At 34.2% G+C, this 18,145-nt stretch overlaps 1 protein-coding gene across 2 annotated transcripts in view; it reads left to right on the top strand.

The window, feature by feature from the left end:
* Positions 1 to 306: 306 nt before the first annotated feature.
* LOC111409905 (DNA-directed RNA polymerase III subunit 2) overlaps positions 307 to 18,145 on the top strand; it is a 44,849-nt gene continuing 27,010 nt past the window's right edge. Inside the window, exons 1-20 of one of the 2 annotated variants that reach the window (XM_023040011.1) lie at positions 307 to 505; positions 590 to 776; positions 867 to 948; positions 1,736 to 1,857; positions 2,056 to 2,148; positions 3,000 to 3,072; positions 3,186 to 3,276; positions 3,404 to 3,456; positions 6,795 to 6,859; positions 9,086 to 9,191; positions 9,278 to 9,388; positions 9,628 to 9,687; positions 10,649 to 10,687; positions 10,798 to 10,848; positions 10,948 to 11,046; positions 14,255 to 14,314; positions 14,399 to 14,491; positions 15,326 to 15,427; positions 15,591 to 15,701; positions 15,774 to 15,890. In XM_023040011.1, coding sequence (XP_022895779.1) covers positions 724 to 776; positions 867 to 948; positions 1,736 to 1,857; positions 2,056 to 2,148; positions 3,000 to 3,072; positions 3,186 to 3,276; positions 3,404 to 3,456; positions 6,795 to 6,859; positions 9,086 to 9,191; positions 9,278 to 9,388; positions 9,628 to 9,687; positions 10,649 to 10,687; positions 10,798 to 10,848; positions 10,948 to 11,046; positions 14,255 to 14,314; positions 14,399 to 14,491; positions 15,326 to 15,427; positions 15,591 to 15,701; positions 15,774 to 15,890 — 1,581 coding nt within the window. In that variant the 5' untranslated portion in view covers positions 307 to 505; positions 590 to 723. Of the gene's footprint in view, positions 777 to 866; positions 949 to 1,735; positions 1,858 to 2,055; positions 2,149 to 2,999; positions 3,073 to 3,185; positions 3,277 to 3,403; positions 3,457 to 6,794; positions 6,860 to 9,085; positions 9,192 to 9,277; positions 9,389 to 9,627; positions 9,688 to 10,648; positions 10,688 to 10,797; positions 10,849 to 10,947; positions 11,047 to 14,254; positions 14,315 to 14,398; positions 14,492 to 15,325; positions 15,428 to 15,590; positions 15,702 to 15,773; positions 15,891 to 18,145 lie in introns of both variants that reach the window. The other variant, XM_023040010.1, reaches the window with a different exon arrangement.

The raw sequence follows: 18,145 nt of genomic DNA on the forward strand, positions 1-18,145 counted from the left end.
AACAAACTTTGACCTATAAAGTTTCTGATTTGTGACTTTGAAATAATTTGTGACCTACACAATTTTTAATCTGTGGCCTCAAAATAATCTGTGATAAATTAATTTGATAATATGTGACCAGTAAATAAGTTATGACAAACAATTATGTATATCTGATAGTTAATTTTGTAATTGTGGCATTATTATACTTAATTAATAAATATTTTTAATTAATTAATTAATTGAGTTTTGCATTTTAAACTTGACACCTGAAAATAAATTGTGTCAAAGTTAACATCTACTCTTGAATTTTTCCCCAAATAAATTTTCATTCGGATCAATGAGCTTCTCACAAAATCTAGCCCATTCCCAGCCCTAACTCAACAAATTTTTTGTTATAACCCGACCCAAATCTCCCATAATCACTGCCGTTGAAACTATCGGCTGCTTCTGCGTTCTTCGAGCTCCAAGCCTCCAACAGGTTCTTATTCGCACCAGTCACCACAGGAATTTTTCTCTGGGTCGGGTATATATCCATCAGGTTGTTCACGCATTCAGTTAGCTATATTATAGGAGTTTTATAAATCTTTCTCCTTTTCCTTGTTCGTAAGTCCCTTTCGAATTGGCCCGAGTTCTATGCTTAGACGAGGTTTTAGCCGTTTTGGAGTTAAGAAAAATGAGCCATTGAAGTACTAAACATTACTCGTATCTCTTCTCTCTGTCTCTCTCAATTCTGATACAAAAATGGGAGTGAAAGAGGAGGATTCTGCTTTGCTGAATGATTTACAAGAACAAAGGTAATTCTATTTCACACATACACATCTATATTTATAATCGTTTTATTTTTTGCGTTTAGTTTGCTTGATGGTTTTAATATTATGGGATAGGTTAAATGTTGACAAGCAAGCACTTGCAGCCCCCGTGAAATCTGCCGTCGACAAGTTTCAGTTACTTCCCGAATTTTTGAAGGTACGTTCTTTTGTATTGTTTGTTTCTTTGTCTTTTCAGATAACTCTCTTTTCTCAATTTTATTTCTTCAAAAAAGCAGAAAAATGGATTTTTTTTTTTGGGTGGTTTCTTAGTTTATTTATTAGTTTTCGCTTTAGCTTGGGGAAGAATGAATCCTGTGTTCAAAGATTAAAGTAATCTTAATGTATATGAAGAAAATGAGAGAATATTGACAGGAATGGTTTTTTGGTTTATTGATATTTAGCCCTCGATTGATTTTGATCAACTCATTTTCAACATCATTTTCTCCCAATAAAATAATTTTGCAAGTGCACCATATGTTTTTCCTACTTTCAACCAAGTATTCTTCACAAAAATCACTTCTCAAAAAAATAAAATCAAACAAGGGCTTAATACAAAGCGTAATTAAGAAATAAAAATGTTGGTGTTTTGCTGTGAGGCTAGCGAACTTGTGCATGCTTTATCTAACAATCAGTTGAGTTCACAATCTGACTTTTATATTCTACCTTTTAAAGAATACATGATTTGTTTTTCACTTTCTTATATCGAATCCATGTACTAAAGGCTGGCCCAGACTAAATCTTAGAAAGAAGTCTCCATCTAGTACTCTTATAACAAGGTAACAATGAAAAAGAACAGTACAAATACTCTTGTTAATTCATGGAAAATAGGTTTGTAGCTCTTTTTGATTATTTTGGATCTTTCACTATTAAGAAAATGGTTGAACAAGCTTACATGAAATTTGACTGCTACTGCTTTTTTATTAAATTCTCTTTTCTATTGTTAGGTAAGAGGTTTGGTGAAGCAGCATCTCGACTCCTTTAATTACTTTGTGAGAACTCAGATAAAACAGATAGTTCGTGCCAATGATCTCATCACTTCTAGGATCGACCCCAGTATCTATTTGAGGTTAATTTGATGTCCTTTGTGTAACTTCTTTTGTTGTATAAGTTATGAATTCTTCAACATTGAGTAATTTCATCTGAATATTCTTAAAAGTTGCATATGCTTACAATTTAGGTTACAACTTACAATTGCTCACAAAAGTTCTCTTCTTGTCGACAAACTTAAATTGATACCCTTTTACTTTTCCTTGGCTGGCTGCAGATACAAAGATGTTCGGATTGGTGAACCATCGATAATAATAGATGGTGTGACTGAAAAGCTTACACCCCATAAATGTCGTCTCTCCGACCTTACGTGAGTTTTTGTTCTTTTTACTTTTTTTCCTTGGACTTTCTATGCATGTGTGGGAGGGAAGAGGAGTGACTTTGCCTGAACAACTCGTGAGCTTCACATTGGGTGTGACATCAGATTAGGGTTTAGAGTAGATTTCTTGAGGCGTGGAGAAGATGAATGAAGGCCTCTCCCTAAATAAGTAAATTCATTGTAATTACGAAATAGGCTTTTGGTAGTTTTTTTTTTTTTTTTTTTACATTTTTCTTTGTTTCTCTTCGTGGACCTTTTTTCTTGGAAAAGACAACCTTTTTGTCAGGTTGTCAGGTTGGAAGTCTGGTAGATTATGGGGGGCATGAGGTTTTTAGTGTTAAAGAGCCTTCCCATTCGGTCTTTGTTTTGGTATGCAGATTGTCCCAATTAACTAGCTTTCCTTGATGCAAAGCCTTTTGCTCAGATTTCTAGATATAGTAATTGTTATTAGTTTTTCTGGCCACCTCTTGGATTCTCTTCATTGTAGAGGCAATATCTTAGGGCTGTTTGATGGCTGCACTTGATAAAGTATACAACACTAATTGGAATTAGGCTGTCCTCTTGGTCAAGTCTGATGCACTACAATGGCCCACTGTGTTTTAACTTTGTTTATGGCCCGTTCCATCTTTATGATTGAAATGGAATGGCAGGACAAGAAAAACAATTTTTGTTGCTGATCACGTTTCAATGCGAGCAATGTTTAACTCCTCCTTGTACATTGTTATTGATTTCAGAAAAAGGAAAAAATTCCTTTAATTTGGTTTCCCTGAATGATTGCTTTAACTTGAAACTTTACCTATTTACTCCTGGTTTTTGATTTCTTGCTACTTCATGAATCTCAGCTATGCTGCTCCAATATATGTGAACATAGAGTATATTACGGGAAGCCATGGTTCAAAGACGACTCAAATGAAGGTATTTCAATTAACCTCTTTTATGTCGTGAAAGATTCAGGAATTTGAACAAATTTAGTGCATAAAATATGATGATTATCATTCAGATGCATATTTATTATTTTATATTTGCAGAGGGATGTTATTATTGGAAGAATGCCTATCATGTTAAGAAGTTGTTGTTGCGTATTGTATGGGAAGGATGAAGAAGAACTTGCCAGATGTGGTATATATGCTTAACTTTTCAATAGAAATACATATATAGACATGCTCGATGGTCTATTAGTGGCACCTATTTGCATGGTGAATTATTTCTTTATTTTTCTGTAATTGTATTTACTGTTTATTTTTAGGTGAATGCCCCCTTGATCCTGGAGGATATTTCGTTATTAAAGGAACGGAGAAGGTGATACTCTTACCCAGTATCATTTGTAGTTGATTTCTCTTGTTTAGTACTTGCTTAAAAGATATCATACGGAATTATGATTCTTTATTCTTGTCCCCTCCCTTTTGCTTGTTTATTTGCCTTTTAGGGAGTATAGCTATGACTTCTATGTCTGTACATAGCGGATCTGGCTCTTTAAATCATACTTCAGCTATTCTCAATCCTAAATAGGGATCCTTGCATTTTTGACTATCTATAATAAGGTTTAAATGTTAAATGTTTGAAAATCTTGCAAAAAAAGATTGCACTTCTTTAAGTTAGGATTGCTGACATGGTACTCAACATTTTTCTTTTTCTCAGTAGGATGTTGATAAATTCTTTTCATCTATTGGGGATATCATTTGAATACTCTCCAGTGGCATCTGAATGGTGGTAGTTTGCAGTTCCATGAGATTTGACATTTGGTTTCTGGCTAGTGAAATTTGGGCAGCATCTGGGAGTTCTTTTTTGTTACTATACGTACGATGTGAATAAGGATGATTATAAAGCATGTTTGGCAAAGCTTAAATTATAATATAAATTGGTCAAACATACTTTTTATCCACAAATTTTGTAGAATCCACAACTAAGCACTACCAAGACAAGTACATAGTCATCTGCATGGGATAACTAAGGACATTTACAGTATCATGGCTGCTCACCCTTAAGCTGGATGACATCTGTAAATTGGGTTATATGATGTTTAAGATGTCCATGTAAATAGCAGTCACTTAGGTACTTGCTTTGGAGGGATGCTAATTTATGAGAAAAGATTGCATAATCTTGATTACTTTCGGTGAATTCTGGACATTATCTATGATTTTTATCTTTTAAATTTAAACATATCAGTGTTCTATGTGATTTTTATCTTTTAAATTTAAACATATCAGTGTTCTATGTTGTCAACACTGGATTTCTTCCGATTTCTATACATAACTTTCTGGTGAGCTTTGACCGTAATTTTTTGAAGGTTATTGACAATATAATTCTTCTTGTTTCCATTAAATCTCCTTTGTCCTAAACAAAAATGTATTTGGAAAAATTACTCGAGTCCCCAACATTTGCATAACGTAGAACTTGGGTCCCCACCCTATTTTAGCACTTGGACCTCCCGACGTCTAAATATAGTAGTTTAAAAGTCAAAGTTTGGTTGAAAATGTGATTTTACTTTTATTTTCAATTGTTATAAAAATATATAAACTAGAGAATATTGTTACGCGCTTTATGACCCGCAAGTGTACAACGTCAAGTTTTGTAATATAATAATGGAGTTAGGGTGTCAAACCCACGAGATTGATATTTGATTTCTACCAAGTACTATAATTGTGTAGCTCTTATTTTATCTGAATTAATGAAATTTGGATACAATGGTTTTAAGTTTTAACTAAGTTAACGTAATGAATGTGATGATGAATTCAACAAATAAATGCAAGTTATAAGCATAATCAAGATGTGAAATAATCTAACTATCAAATATGATTCTCATTTATATAATTATTTCTATTCAATTTTTCCAAGTTTATAAGCAAGAACCTTAATTTAATTCTAATTCTTCTTTCGAGTGCTGAGTAAAAATTATTCATGTATTTCAATTCCAATATCTTTATTTTGAATTAAAACCTATAAATTATCAAGTTCGTGTTTCTTATGTGTAAAGCGCTTCAAAGATTCTATACTTTCTCTCGAAATCTATAAAATTTAGGTTGTGTTAGTTTATGATTACGCTTAAATTTTCCTCTCTTGAGTGCCTAAATTAAAACATCTAATCATTCAATTAGTGGTCAATTAATTCAAAGCATTAAGAATAAATAACACAAATAAACATGATTTGAAAATCCTAAAGAACCAACTATCTAAATGTCAAAACATAATCTCAAGTTGGTTATATCAATCCTAGATATGGTGTTTAGTACATGACTTTAGAAAGAGACGTAATCAAATTCATAATAAAAAAAAGTAGAAAAGAAAGATAAAACTATTTTGGTGGTTGAATCGATCCTCCTCTTAATGTTCTTGCTTTCATGATGATATTTTGCCTCTTGCCCCAGTTGAATTATAGTTTAAAAGTGTTCTCTCAATTGGTACTTATCTCATCTTGAAGTCCCAAAAGAAATTAGAGTCAGATTGACATTAAAATGAGACCAAAAATTCAAAACTCTTCCTCTCACCTACTTGCGCTACATCGCCGCTTTGCTGTGAAAATTCATTTCTTACGGGTAGAAAATCAGCACTGCACATCCTTTATTATTTTTATTATAACCTTTTTTCTCGATATCACTTGAGGCGATTCAAAGTGCGTTGGAAAGATAATTCAAAGGACTACAACTTTACTTTAGATAACTTTTTCCAATTTGAACGTTTATTATGTCAAAAATGGGTCTTGATCTCTAGCTAAAAATCTGGAACATACTGTGCGGTTGAAAATTGATTTATAAAAATATTTTGATCATATTTCACTCCCTTTTGACTTTTAATTGCATCTGATTGACTCCTAACATTCTTCAATTATTGTTTTGTGGTTCGAATCAAATATTGAAAAATTGCAATTAAGTTCTCAAACTTTGAATTTCACTATTTTGCGTCATTATTCACTTCTTCCTATGAATTTAATTTCCAATCATCGAGTTTCAGCTAATCAACATCAACTCTTCTTGATTCATGCCAACATCACTCTTTTCTCCAAGTTTTGTATCATTCACATGAATTCATCTAACTTAAAACAACACGAAAACATAAATCAAAACGTTCCAAAACTCGTAGAAATAAGCTAAATATGAAGATTAAATGGTTTCAAAAGCGCGAGTGCAATACACTCATCAAATATAATAAAAAGAAAAAAGAAACATATCCTCCCTCCCATACTCAACCCTGGTGTAGCATGTGGAAAGGTGGTGGGGACCACATCGGTAGTTACAGGTATAGGCAAAGCCAAACCGATGGATGATAATTTGGTGGGCCGGGGGGGGGGAGGTCATGAAGTGGTGGAGGGAAGTATCTTGTGTTGGTTTGCTATTACCTTCCCTTTACTTTTCTCTCTTTCATTTTTATTTATTTGTTTCATCAACATTATCATGTTTATCCCTTTTATGCCCTCATAGTGTTTCTTGTGCGTCCGAACTGGCCTTGTCTATCCACCGATGACCTACTTTCTGCAAAATTGAAAAGTTAGGGACCAAAATGGCTAGAACCTAAGTGCTACATTATGCTAATGTTGGGGGACCACAGGTGTAATTTTCCCAATGTGTTTTTAATCTTTATAAATCTGTTCCAGTTATTGCAGTTTGGTGAGAATGGTGCTGATCTTGCTGATATCCTTGCAGGTGATTTTGATACAAGAACAACTTTCGAAGAACAGAATAATCATTGATACTGATAAAAAAAGCTGGTGAGTGATTTAATGTTGATATTTCTTTATTTCCTCCTCCCCATTTGTGAGAAGGGTTATCCTACCACTATGTTTGTAAGCTTACGAGTTACCGTTTTACTTTTCAAGGAGTTTGTATTTTCTTATATAGTTCATGGTTTTGTAAAGTAGCTAAATTGTTGACATTTTTCTTGCTCTGAATTCAACAACAAATTGCTCATAATTTTTTATATGTAAAATTTTATGTGAGAGAATGTGGCATTCAGATTTAGTTCAATAGGGGGCTGGATCCATTTAGGGTTTCCTTACAAGTTTTTTGGTGTTCTACGTGGTATGGAATGTTTATGGTCCAGACTATGAAAGTGACCTATATGGTTTTTGCAGTGTGCATGAGCAGCGTGTCACTGAATAAAAAAGGACCTATCCATGCTTATTGTAGCATTCTACTGGACCTGATTATCTGGGGTCTTCTTTCATTGTTGTTATGGTTGATCAAGAATAATGGCCTCGATACATAGACTTTTTGGTCATCAGAATTTTGGGGTCTGTCCTTATGAAGACAATGTCAAAGACTAGTGATTATTATTAAATTCGTCCTTTGCAACGGTTTTGCTTGAAACAATTTCAAAAATTCTCACCTCCTAGAAATATTTTGTTTTCTGAAGTTGCAATTTAAGGATGTACTGCAGGTTCATTTGCAGGTCGTGGTTGCATTTGTACTGTAAAATATTAACAATAGGAGTATTTCCATAGTGGCTAATTCCAATTATTATTTATTACTTAAACACGATAAGCTATCTATGTACATTTGCAAGTGAGAATCATTTTTAGATGGTTCTATCACATTGCTTTTAACTGTGATATCTAGGTAATGAGAAAAGTCACAAGATCATATTTCAGAAGAAAAGGACTGCAATAGAGTGTAATGGAGCAAAACTAATTTATTGGTCCAGACATTCATGCCAATTTTGGCTGTAGGACTGTGAATTCTTAACTGTACAAGAACTACATATCATGAGTGCAAATGTATGGGAGAAATTATCTTTTTTCAGCGTACTTGTTAGGCTCGGATCCTGCTTCAACCCAACTGAATTTAGGGATTGCTCACCACCAGTGTGATGGGTTGTTATACACAACATAATAGTGGCCAGTGGGGAGATAAGACGTAGTGCAATGGATTCAGGTCTTTTTATGAAACTATAAGAATATTTTGCTATGAGAATTAGAGATATAATTTCCTGTAACATTGAAATTAATTTGAATGTTATTGAGTCTTGTATTTTCAAAAAAGACATACTAAGATCACAAAGTGGGATGGAACGAACGAATTGTCTATGGCTTGAAATCTTGTCTAGCGGGTGTGTTGTTTGGACTCATCAGGACGAAGAAACCTTTCTTTCTTTAGAAATTTAATAAAGAGGGAGACTTCAAAATGATTAAGCAACTGATTGTTGCACTTATAATTAGTGTCTTCTTATTCTTTTGTTCTTTTTATGATGACATTTGAGAACAATGTAGGCAGATTGGCAGCCACAAACAACATCCCCAACCCAAAAAGAGGGAAAAAAAAAAAAAGATTACAATACTGGCATAAGTCACATGTTGCTGCTTTAAGAGTTGTATCACAAAAATAGAATGGGGTTCCCCGGCACTTCTACAAATGTGTTGGATGGGATATATCAGATGATTTGGTCCTCACAGCAGAGTTCTAGTGAAGTTGATAGGATAGTGGATGTTTTGAAAATTGATTTTTGATGTTTTATAAGAGGATTTAGTCATTGATAAATGATTTAGTGGCTTTTCTTTTCGGACTACATCAATGCATGGCTTTAAGCATATTCATTGAATCATCAAAATGCGTTACTCATGCTTTGCAAAAATATATACAACCTCATTCCCTAAATAAAATAAGGAATATGAATATCACATTGAAGAAAAAACTCAAGGACTTGCCTAATGCTAGGTGACTTGTTGATTCTACATTTTTGTTCGAATTGTTTATAGTTCCTGTTCAGATTGATGGTTGCTTCATTTGTACATGGCTCAATTTTGTTACTGTGATGCTGCAAGAAGTTATTTGGTTCTTAAGACATCTAATCCATGTATTAGTGTGCCTATGTGGGGTTTTTATTCTTTTAAGCTTTTCAAATTGGGTGGCTGGTGCAAAGTTCTGATTATTGCCCAGGCCTCATCCTAACTTATGTTCATGGCTTTGTATGATTGTGCCGTTCTTCTTTTTCTCACTAGTGTACAAGCATCCGTCACAAGCAGTACAGAGACAACGAAAAGCAAAACAGTTATAAAAATGGAGAAAGAGAAGATATATTTGTACCTGAATCAGTTTACAAGCAAGGTTTAATGTGTCAACTTATGACTCTCCTCCTCTTTTAATTTTATCTTACATAGATTCCATTGCTTGGATTTTATTATCTTTTCTAGGTTCCTATTATGATAGTCATGAAAGCTATGGGTATGGAGAGTGATCAAGAGGTTGTCCAGATGATTGGAAGAGATCCTCGGTATAGTGAATTGCTACTCCCTTCAATAGAGGTACACAATCTGTTACAGTACCATATTTTATTGGCTACACATCTTCTTTCCTTGTTGGAACTTTGGGTTTTTGCTAGTTTTTCATAACTCAATGGTATACAGCCTCTAAATTATGAAATCCATGGTTTTTTGGCTGCTGAGGAATGGGTTATGGTTCAACGATCCTGAACTGCAAATTATTTCATTTTCATTCTAGTAACTGTCATCTGCGAATATATGACCTATTATCTTGATTTCAGGATTGTGCAAAGGAAGCTGTATATACGCAATATCAGGCACTGGAATATCTTGAGCAAAAGGTTTTAATCATAGAAAAAATTGTTTTTCTTTCTTTATTTGTAAAAAATCTAAGAAAATAAAGAAGATAAATCAATTAAATGGCTGTTGAGTACAAATGAATTGTGCGAAAGGGATACATCCACCAAAATTCATCTTTTATTAAAACATCATTTATTGCATAAAAGTCATCCCTGAAATTGATTGTAACGAATATTGTTTATCTAACTGAAAAAAGAAGCTTTACATTTCTAAGTTCAAAATTTCTGTATAGTATCTGTTTGGTTAGGGATCCAAAGACCATTACAAATATATGGACAAAGGAAAGAAGAAGACACCCATCTAATACCATTAATATCCGTCCTATCTTGATCTAACCTTGTAGAAGCCTGGGAAGACCCATAAAGAATCATTAATATCTGATGAAATTCCGTGGATGAAAAAGTTAGGAGCTGGGAGAATTCCAGTATATTTCAACCATTCTCACGATATTTTTCTGACAAGAAGTGTGTTATTTTTTCTTCTTTGACTAAGCAATTGATTCCACACTATGAGTTCTCAATGCATATAATACAAATAGGATACAAAGGGACATGATTATGGAATCTATTTAGATGCAAAGGATTGTTTACTTTCTACAATTGAATGGGCTATTGAATGCTTATTGATAATTCGAATATATCTAGAAAAGGCATGTATATTAGAGAATAATGTCTTCATCTTAGTAACCTGTAATCACTAAATCTTTGGGGCATACAAACTAATGTTTTCATTTTGGAGTTGGAGATAGTTGACAGATCTAAGTGTTGATAAATTGAGTTCTTTATTTTTGTTCTTCTAATATTTCAAACACTTGGCAGATTATCAGCATAATATTGTCTACTAGGATCTTCATTAGTATCTGACAAAATGTTTTCTAGTGAGAGTTATATTGTTCTTTTATGTTTTTTCTTTATTGAACACCATTGCTCTTCCATGTTGCAGGTTAAGAAATTGCCGTATTCTACTGCTCTAATTGAGAAGGTTGGTTGGTTCGTTAATTTTTTTTTGTTGTGTGAGTCTAGTTTGAGGAACTTTTTTGTTCATTTGCAACTTCTATTTTCCCCCTCTTATTACTTGCTATTTTTATTCAGGAAGGGCGGGCTTTGGGCATCCTTCGTGATATATTCCTTGCCAATATCCCGGTAAGTTCAATTTCAATTTTCATGTTATGTCTCTATTGCTCATTTGTTTATTTTTTGACCAGTTGCCTCCTGTCATTCTGCATCTTCCTTTCTGTGCAGGTGCATCAAGATAATTTTCGTCCAAAATGCATTTATGTTGCAGTCATGCTGAGACGAATGATGGAGGCAATCTTGAACAAGGATGCAATGGATGATAAGGTATATTAATGCTATTTAAAATACTTTTTAAAGTTGACCGTAGTTGATTACTGAGTATAGTAAAACCTCTCTATAGTACTTTATATAGAAATAACGCCCATGTATTCAAAAAAATTTGGCCCCAACTTGGGCAAGTTGGAATTGAGAATATATTCCAAATTGTAATAAGTTTTAATTTTCAAGTCCCGTCTTAAAGAACTTGTCTCCACTTTATTTTTTTGATAAGTAATCAAGTATTTTATTAATCAATGGATAATACAAGGGAGGTGTATTTTCAATTTAAACAAGAAAGAAACGACATAAAATTTGGCAGCCCCTTCTATTTGATTAGTGGCCGTAGCATTAAACTAAGTATATAAAGTCATACAAAACAATTCTCTAATCTGCTATGTTGTTCTTGTTTGGTTTTCAAAACAGCGACTGTTCCTCTCTCTATACACACCATACAATGCATCTCGGAATAATATTTCACGCAAGCCTACTATCCTTATCTCGAAATTTTCTCCACCATCCCTGCAACACATCTTCTATGCGCCTAGACAACACTCAATCCAAATGTTGAGAGGTTAGAATATCGTTCCATAACCACCAAACATTATCACAATGGATGAACAAATGGTCATCGTTTCCCCAACTCTCTTACACATATAACACCATTCGGTAACATAAAAACCTTTCATTCGAAGATTATCCACTGTTAACGCCTGCTTCCTCATGACCGTCCATAATAAAAAAGCCGCCCGTGGAGGCAGTTTACTTGTCTCCTCTTAATAATTATTATCAGTATATTGGTGATGAAATCCCAGATCAAATGGCTATTATACCCAGAAAAGCCTAACTGACACTGATTCCCTTAGTGAAAAGCCTATTTTATCGATGTTTATAATTGAGTTGCACAGGGAAATATACGCAGCTGTTAGTCTATTCTCAAAAAAATTGTATATTCTGTCTAGAGATAATTCTAAGGCAAGTGACATCCTACATATTTATAAAGTCACTACAATTGAAGTGTATTGAAGGCTTATATATAGAAGGAAAATAAAAATTTAGTACAAAACATTGATATTAGAGCATTGTATGGCATAATTTCAACAATAATAAATATGCACAGCAGCTTCCATTCTTTTAACACCTTTATGCTCTTATAAATTTTATTGAACTATTCTGTCATTCATATAATATATCCACATGCCATACCAACTATCGACTCCGATCTCTTTTCATTTGTTTTGGGTATTACCAAACCTAGCCTAGCTCTATTTGTAAGGACCCCGACCTTGCCTCAGGGAAAACAAAAAGACTGACAGGGCTAGCCGGGCCTAAACCTATTCTTGCGGCATTAAGACAGTTTCCTTCTCTCAAAACAAAGCCTGACCTAAACCCTTAGGACAAATTAGTTTTCGTTAGCCTGAATACTCGCCACGGTGCTTGCTAGCCATCGTGGGTGGACCACTTAGCCTGAGCCAAGGGGGCTTGACTTCTAATCTAATTGGCACATCTGTCCTTTGCACCTCTCCATATGTATGTGCTTTAGCCCTGATTACTTATTTGATTATATACTTCCATTCTTGATGGGAATCTGACCAATTGCTTTTCTCATCTTCATCCTATGCATAGCCGGCTTCCCTTTACTTCCAAGAACTGAATTATTCTAGTTTTATGAACAATCATATCTAAAGTAGAATTCTTCTAGTTTTTAAACATAATTCCCATCATTCTGTGATTTTATTACTATTATAAACCTAACTCTTTAATTCTCAAACTTGTCGTAAAAACGAAATTTGTCTAGGGATAATTCAAACTTTTAAGACCAAAACGCCTCCCTATCTTTTCAGCCCCTATTTGGGCTCCATTAAAATTTTAAAATTTTTTTCTCTTTCTTCTTTTCAATTTAATAAAACAATATTATACGTAAACATAAAATTTTCCTTCTTTTTTACCCACACATTTTAAAAAAAAATTAGTATTCCAAATATATTTTCCCCAAAACCTCATTAAAATGGAGCCCAACAAGGGCTTACTTTGGAGAGTTTATATGAAATTGTCTAGTAGTCTTGATTGTCATCGTTCTCGTTTCATATTAATGAGTTGAAACTCAAGCACTATTGGTGAAGCAACATAAAGTTCCTCTAAAATATCAATAATGATATCCACTTACTCCACATAATAGGAGCATGAATAACTGGAACAGAAGACTATCATGCAAAAACAAATAAAGGAAACTTCTGAGGATAGAATATGCCTTGCTGAGGAAACTAATCCTTAAATTGAAAACTAGACTATTATTTAAATGTTGTGACAACTCAAGTAAATAAGTATTAGCTTTAATCCTTCGAAAAATAGGAAAAGAACCAATCGATTGAGGATGAAGTTGTTTAGCTTGATGTTTTGGATAATGCTCACCTGAAGTACTCATCATAACAAAATCACCCTCATTGATTCTGTATCCGATAATGTGCATCAACAACAATAATAGATTTTCATTAATTAAAATGCGATTTTAGTCTTATCTCAGCTCATGATTTATTAATATGATTAGCAAAGACTTGAGATGAAGGAGCGAGACATTAATCAGTAGGCAGGGCATAAGATCACACCAAAGGGATGTCCTTTCACCGTCAACCTTGGGGGCCATTTGAGCCCCATTATTTGTAGATTATAATGAGATGAATAATTTTTTTTGAAAAATGAGTGGTTGAAAAGTTTTTGATTTACGTGTAATATTATTTTGTTGAAGATTGTGTGGTTAAAAGTAGGAGAGAGAAAAATTTAATTTAATGTAATGAGAAATAATGGGGCTCAAACGGGGGCTTGGTAAGCCTCACTGCATTGTCTAATTACCGATACTTTTTACCAATACCACCTCGTCTCATCACAACATTTCTTTTTTTAAATAGGCTCATCACAACATTTCTAGATGCAGTATTCCCATTTATACTCTCAGTTGCTACAGGATACTTAGATTTTCTAATAATCAATGTTTAAACTGCTTTGATAGTGATACTTATTGAAAAGTTTGTACCTGAATATTTAAGCTGTTCTCGTCCTTTGGTGCCTGGAGAATTTCTTTCTTGTTGACACACTTCTTAGAAACCGTTCAATTCTAAGTTTGTCACCACCATGTTCTTAAAATCATACTATGAAACTGGGAATGCAGTTAATATCTGGCACTTGGTGTGTGTTGTATACTAAACAAGTATTATTGTAGGATTATGCAGGGAACAAAAGATTGGAACTATCTGGCCAGTTACTATCTTTACTTTTTGAGGTAATTTCGACCATTATTCTTTTATTCCGATGTCCTATTCAATCTTGATTGCTGATGGAATATCTGTCAAACTTTTTATTTTAGGACTTGTTCAAGACAATGAATGATGAAGCCAGGAAAACGATAGATACCATCTTAGCGAAACCAAGTCGTTCTAGTCGTTTTGATATTTCTCAGGTTTGTCCTATAACCTATTTTGAATTGAGAAATATCTTAAAAAAAAAAAAAAGAAAAGAAAAAAAAAGAAAAGAAAAATAAAAGGTTTGATCCATATTGAAGATCCCTAATATTCAGAAATCACTAGTCTTTTTATGTGATAAAGAAGTTATAAAGGAATATGAGGGATTTCTTAAAGAGAAAAAAATTCTGTTGGTGATAGTGGAAGCTCTGATAGTTTACTACAGAATATTAGGTTTTCAGCGAGCAAACCCATTCTGGATATTGATGGAGAGCTGAACCCAAGATGTACATGGCCATGCTATGCGCTTCCACTTATGCATGTTTTATCATATATTGTTTCTTTCTTATTTTTTGCTCTTTTTCCCTGAATCACATTATTAATGAAACTAGCTGGTGCCTGGGAAACTAGCTGGTGTCTGGGCTTACTAATTGATCTTCAACATATGAGTAAAATCTGTTGCATAGGTGCTCAACATATACTAGGGAAGATGAGTGTGCTTTTTTGGTCATAATTATCGATAGTTTGATGAAGATAATTTAATGAAGAGAGAGATGATTGTTTTGGATTGGAGCTGTTAAAAGAAGAGAAATGTGTTATGCTAGGCACAAACGTCTTTAGATTCTACCATCAACACACTTTGGGAAGGCATTTTCTCAGTGGATACTCTGTTACAATAGGATATCTACAGAACAGGTTTCAAAATGTTGAGAGAGGAGTTAACAATTTGTTCATTTATTTACCTTTGCTTGTATAATGATCACTAAACTGTTCATATCGACACTTTATCTGGTAAACATTTATTTTGACATTTTTATTTTGTACACTTTCAGTTCATAGTAAAAGATAGTATTACAGTTGGTCTAGAAAGAACACTTTCTACTGGAAATTGGGATGTAAAGAGATTCAGGATGCACCGAAAAGGCATGACACAGGTGATGCATATCTGTGGTGATATTATATTTGTATCTATATCTATATCTATATCTATATCTATCTGCCTGTCTATACATAAATATTTATTTATGTATTCATCCTAGGATTTTTTCATTTGGAAGAACCGAACAGTATGATTGAAGGCAGAATTTCTTCCTTCAGGTTGTAGCTAGACTATCATATATAGGAACATTGGGTCACATGACGAAGGTCTCTCCACAATTTGAAAAATCTCGGAAAGTTAGTGGACCTAGAGCCTTGCAGCCAAGCCAGGTGAGTTGAAATATCCTCGCCTACATGGTGTTATCTGTCCTACATAGTTACACTAAACCACTTTATCTGCAGTGGGGCATGTTGTGTCCTTGTGACACTCCAGAAGGTGAAGCCTGTGGATTGGTGAAGAATCTGGCCCTGATGACACATGTTACAACTGATGAAGACGAAGCCCCTCTTGTTTCTCTGGTTATAACCATTTCTGGACAGCTTATTGATCCTTTGTTTTTCATTTGTTCACCATGCTAACGTAGGAATTTGATTTTGGTACTTGAAACATGATGACCTGAATCTTTAACGATTTGGGTGACACTAAACCATAAACTAAAACTAATTTAAAGAATATTCAACATAATTATATAAATTATTGAAGCACTTACCAAAATTCAAATAATACAATGAGTTTAATAAATTAACTTGAAACGAGAAATGTTTTAAAATATTTAAAATCAAATGAAATAATAATAGTTTGACAACGTAATAATTTTATTATTGAAACTTTTGCCACTATAAGCTATCTTCGCGCCGACCATCTTAAATCATCAATTCTTGACCATGTGTAGAAAAGTGAAAGGATATGGCTAGTTGTTAGGCATGGTCAATGCATAAATAATGTACTGTCATGGAAATAGTCAAATCCATACCTTTAATCATGTGGTCAAATCAATTCAATTGGCTTAAAACTTGCTGTAAATAATGCATATGGTCAAATTAATTTCCTTGATTTATGTGGTCAAAATAAATTACATTGGCTTGAAATGTGGCATGAATGCATGTGGTCAATAAATCTTCTTTAATCAAGATCAATTGGCATATTTACATATGTTTTAAGCACGATTTAATCTAACTTCAAAAATAACGTTCCATTTAGGTCCTGAAACTATTGTCAATAACCAATAAGGTCATTAGATTAGGCCAATTACTAATAAGGTCATTAAACTTTAGTAATAACGCACTTAAGTCCTGAATTTAAATCTAACTACTTGTAGTAAAAATTTGGGATGTTACATGAAATTCCTATGGTTGATCGTAGTTCATTAAAATGTAAGAAGTTTATTTTGGAGCACTCTAGAAAGAGGACATTATTGCGAAATTTCTTTTATGTTAATGAAGACATCATGGAATTTGTTTTTCCGGTATCGTATGATAATTACTGCAAACTGTTCTTTGGAAGGCTGTCTATTCTGATTCTGGATTGTGAAAGTGGTCATTATTTGTAAATTTTGTTTCATAGGTAGTTGTAAGTGTACTATTCAAGAAGTCCAAATAGAGTTAGCTGTTTATGTCATTGTGTAGTCAGCCTAATTTGCATCCATGAATTTTCATTTTAGAGTATGCATCTTTTTCATTATGGCGGTATCAAATTTGCACATTTAAGTATAGATTTAATTGTTGCAATAAAGACTTTTATAGGCACGTGATAGCAATTTAAATTTGACACAATTTCGTGATTCACTTTTTTGTTCGTGTTTGTTCTTTGACTTTTTTTGTCTGGAAGAAGAAAAATATTTAGTCCTTGTTTGGGCTTCATTTTTTCAAAAATACATTTTTTTTTCAAAACTTATTTTCAATACCACATTCTCCTATAAAATAATGTTAAACCCCAAACTCTTTCTTATATTTTAATTACACATTTTTCAAAAAATCACTGTCCAAAATAGAGTTTTCCCCAAAATCTCACTTTAATGAAGCCCAAATGGGGGCTTAACATGAGATTAATGTTGGTCACAGATGATCCACACTGATACTATGGTGTTGTTTCCATTAATGTGCCATCTCGATCTCAACTTAACAATTTACTAGTTTCCTTTTCTTGTAATTGGAATATAGATGACTTTCTTTAAGGTTAATATTTCTACCTGACATTATTTTTTACAAAAGGTAGTGGGATGGAGCATCCCTCCCTAATATCCAAATCCACCATACCGGCGACAATGCAAGCACCCAGTGGACCCAACAAAACCGGCCTCACGCCACAAAACGAGCCAGAATTGCAGGCGACGGCCCTGGGTGTAAACTCCAGCATCGTCGCCCGATCTACTGTTTTAGCCGACGACCCAGCCACCTCTGAAGCAGGCGACGGCGCGGTTGGCGAGCGGTCACAGGCAGAAATCGGTCGGGGATTCGAGCCCAGATGGCTCAAGATCCGGCCAGAATTCCGACCGACGCGCCTGACAGGGGACTTGGCCAGGGCATTCCGACCACGGGGGAGAGGCGGCGCGGTGGACGCGCCGATCAGGGCACGCGCTTGCCAGCGCGTGGCACCCACGCGCCGCCACCGGCAAGAGCTCCGATCGTGCAGAATTCGCAGGAGACAAATAACCATCCTGTTTCTTCGTATGATGCTTCGATTGCAGGAAATCTAGGGAGACAGAGAGTTCCTAATGGCATGTTGGTCTTCAGCTCCAGTTTTAGAATTGAGGCAAAGCATTTTGTTGTGTCTG

This window comes from Olea europaea, chromosome 15 (assembly GCF_002742605.1).
Source record: "Olea europaea var. sylvestris chromosome 15, O_europaea_v1, whole genome shotgun sequence".
In the NCBI taxonomy this organism is placed as follows: Eukaryota; Viridiplantae; Streptophyta; class Magnoliopsida; order Lamiales; family Oleaceae; genus Olea; species Olea europaea.